General features: G+C 39.3%; 1 protein-coding gene across 1 annotated transcript; it reads left to right on the forward strand.

Annotated features, from left to right (window-relative positions):
- The first annotated feature begins 609 nt into the window (after positions 1–609).
- Positions 610–2,640, forward strand: LOC128862043 (membrane-bound alkaline phosphatase-like). The gene is made up of 2 exons (XM_054100446.1): positions 610–1,866; positions 2,064–2,640. The coding sequence occupies exons 1-2, from the start codon at positions 610–612 to the stop codon at positions 2,385–2,387; spliced, it is 1,581 nt and encodes a 526-aa protein (XP_053956421.1). The 3' UTR covers positions 2,388–2,640.
- Positions 2,641–3,796: the final 1,156 nt, after the last annotated feature.

The following is a 3,796-nucleotide window of genomic DNA, read 5'->3' on the forward strand; positions in this document are numbered from 1 at the left end:
GCGACCTATCGAATATCACTGTTGAGTTTTTTTCAAAGCACAAAGTTTTTATTCAAATTTAGAGTGTAAAAAAAAACCAAAGAAGCTACAAGTCTAAACAGCTAAAGAGAATAAATAAATGTGACGATGAGTATCAATAACATTTTAATATTTGTAGGTTTTAAGGGTATTTCACATGAGCTACGCTGGCTAAATAAAATCAATATCGAAATGCTTCGTGCCTTAAAAGTCGTTAATGGGCGCGACGATAAGTGAAAGATTTATTAATGGGCAAAAATTGAAGGAATACAGCGTTGTCGGTTGTTATTGCCAGTAAGAGCTGTCCTAGGCTATGCACAACTGGTTGTAGAGTACCACAAAGTGCCACTTTCACCGACGACCATGATTCACGTGCAAGTTCTACAGGTTTCCCCGTGCATTAATAATCTAATCAAGTCTAATTGCGCGGCAGTAACTTACATACTGTTGTCCCAAGAGGGGCCGTCAAACCCAAAAGAGCAACGCTTCAACGAACTCCATGCGCTGATTGCAAAGACTCTGTGCCCACTATGCGTATGTCAGTCGCTATAAAAGACCGCATCTACGCTCTCAACAACAGTCGTTAGTAAAATGTCGCCTCAGACACAGAAATTACACAAGCACTGGTTCGTCGCCGCTTTGCTGCTACTGCCCCTATTAGCGGTCTATACCACTGAGGCCTTGCCCACCTACGCTTGTGGTCTTGGAGTTGATGATGACGATTGCATGGATGCAGCAATGCATCCAGATTTACGTCCCGCCTCGATGTCAAATCGGGCACAAGGCAACAGTGAGCATAAAATTGAGTATTGGCTGGAGCAGGGTAAAGAGTTCGTAAGCAAACAAGCAAATGCTAAACGTAATACGGGCAAAGCCAAGAATATTATACTTTTTCTGGGCGATGGCATGGGACTAACCACCTTTACGGCAGCGCGTCAGCTGCTCGGTGGCGAGGAGCAGAAACTCTCATTTGAGAAATTTCCATATACCGGTTTTTCGAAAACTTATTCGGTCAATACAATGGTGCCCGATTCGGCTTGCACTTCCACCGCCTACTTGTGTGGAGTGAAAGCTAATCATGGCACGATCGGTGTTAACGGACACGTAGAACGCAGCGATTGCGAAGGTATGGGCAATACTACCAACCACGTGCACTCTATAGCGAAATGGGCTTTGGACGCGGGCAAATCAGCTGGTCTCGTGACCACAACACGCGTAACACACGCCTCGCCGGCTGGTGTATATGCGCACGTAGCGGATCGCGAATGGGAGAATGATGCAGACTTAGCGGCTGATTGTGGTGAGGAGTCACTGCTGCAAGATATCGCGCTGCAACTTATGAATGGCGTGGTGGGCAAACAATTGAAGGTGATACTTGGCGGTGGCAAGCGTGAATTCATCGACTCCACGCTGTATACGAAGGGAAAAAGAAAGGATGGGCGCAATTTGATTGAGGAATATCAACAGCAGTCGGCACGTAATGCTTACGTGGAGACACTTGAAGAGTTACAGAATTTGGATGTGAAATCACACGATCGGCTGTTGGGCCTCTTCCACAAAACGCATTTGGATTACAATTTAGAGGCAGAAGAAACACAACCGTCTTTGAAGGAAATGACTGTGCGCGCTATCGAAATGTTACAAAAAGACGATAATGGATTTTTCCTGTTTGTGGAAGGCGGGCGTATTGACACAGCGCATCACTACAATATGGCGGAATACGCTTTGGACGAGACCGTAGAGCTGTCGAAAGCTATTGAAGCAGCACGAGAAATGACATCGGAGGACGATACACTGATTGTCGTGACGGCGGATCATTCGCATACATTCAGCATTTCAGGGTATCAGGTGGGTTATGGAAAACGAGAAATAAAATATGGTTATAAAAATTGTGTCTGAATCGAAGAGAATTTTTTCATCGCGATATGTGGTAGTATGCAACCAGACAGCTGTTGTAACATCAACCACACGATATCTCACTATATCTGATAAAGTAGCAATGCAACATTTAAAACACCTTTTGAAATGACTTTCGTTTTTTGCAGGACCGTGGTAGCGATATTTTCGACGTAACACCAAACCTAGCCACCGATGATAGGTCTTACTTAGCATTGAGCTATGCAAATGGTCCCGGTTTCGAAGACTATTACAATACTGCAAAGTATAAGCGTCGCCATCCTGAAAAAGTGGACAGCGACACCTATCCCTCTACAGTACCTTTGGAGAGTGCAAGCCATGGTGGGGAGGATGTTGCTGTGTTCGCTTCAGGCCCTTGGGCCCATCTATTTACCGGCGTCTACGAACAGAATACAATACCACATTTGATGGCCTATGCAGCATGTGTGGGGGAGGGGTTGAAGGCGTGCTAAATGTAGATTGAATGCGTATTGATAAGGTTGTGAAAATAAAGTTTTTAAATTAGTTGTGTACCTAAAGTTTAAATATCTTTACGATTGTATTAAAAGTACAAAAAAATAGGTGTGCTGATAAGTAAATTTCTGAACGGGCTGTTAAAAAATAGCGCAGATTGGAAAATGTTAACAGTTATATCAAACCCGTTTGATTGATTATGGACGAAAATGAAACATCCTTTTGAATAAATGATGAAGGTGCAATTTTATATACTGCCTGTAAACTAAATAAAATCAGTTATATCAAACCCGTTTGATTGATTATGGACGAAAATTAAACATCCTTTTGAATAAATGATGAAGGTGCAATTTTATATACTGCCTGTAAACTAAATAAAATCTTCACTTGACAGTGAATGCTTTGTCTAATTTTAATTTGAAGCTTGTGGAACACTTAGAATATTATTTTAAGAACTCTGTAATTCTTACGAAAAAACTTCAATTGAAGGTAATGAAAACTACTATGATGACTAAATCGTTTGTAAGAAATAGTTTTTGCATTGAAAAAGCGATAGCAATGCTAAGAAAGTGATTTGTAGTACTCTCCACATTTCGAATAATACTCATATTTGCTACCAAGCAGCACTAAATACAATTATTTTAACTAGAAGTGGGTCAGCATTGATAATTTAAGAATATTCATGTACTCTCCAAAAGTGGAGACTTTTTACAATTCTTACTTATTCAATGTTTTAGAATGGCAGACATCAGAATGTCAGTCTTGTATATAAATAATGTGTTTTTATAATTCTCCAAAAGTGTAGACTCTTCGCAAAACAGCAGAATATAAATTAAACGAAGTAAGAGTAGTATGAAGTTATGTTCTATCCAAAAATTTAGATATTTTACCATGAAATTATTCTTAGTAAATCTCTAAAAATATTTTAAAAATACCCAGTTGCTTGCCTTCTCAAAATATCAATACAAACATTTTGACTACACGTTTTTTTTTTGTTGAACTTATGTCCTGTTAGTGCTCGGCTGTCGTATTTGGCATGTGATTATCAAAACATTTGATATATTGCCCATGAAAGAAATTAAGATTAGTTAATTTATTAAAAAAAAACTTCATTTTATAAATAAACGCTCTGCAAAACATTGATTTAATCTTCCAGTGCATATTTAGGGATAAGTAGGTATTAAAAAGTAGATTAGCATACGGCTGTCATAAATTTCTCAACAACTATTCGTTTTAATTAGCTTACGTGCATTTATGCAGTTACGCGAAATAATGGCGCCGCAACCAAGCCTGTATGCGCATGACATACCCGCGGTTTCTAATTCCGACCATTCTTCAAAATACAGTAGTAAAACAAATAATATTTTTATATTTTCAACTATTTATAAAAAAAAATCCAATAAGAAGA

Source organism: Anastrepha ludens, chromosome 4 (genome assembly GCF_028408465.1).
Source record: "Anastrepha ludens isolate Willacy chromosome 4, idAnaLude1.1, whole genome shotgun sequence".
Taxonomy (NCBI): Eukaryota; Metazoa; Arthropoda; class Insecta; order Diptera; family Tephritidae; genus Anastrepha; species Anastrepha ludens.

Bases quoted from the DNA above. Each gene is read 5' to 3' on its own strand.
- LOC128862043 (XM_054100446.1), top strand. From the start codon at position 610: ATGTCGCCTCAGACACAGAAATTACACAAGCACTGGTTCGTCGCCGCT. The intron at 1,867-2,063 runs GTGGGTTATGGA...CGTTTTTTGCAG, and splicing joins TCAGCATTTCAGGGTATCAG to GACCGTGGTAGCGATATTTT.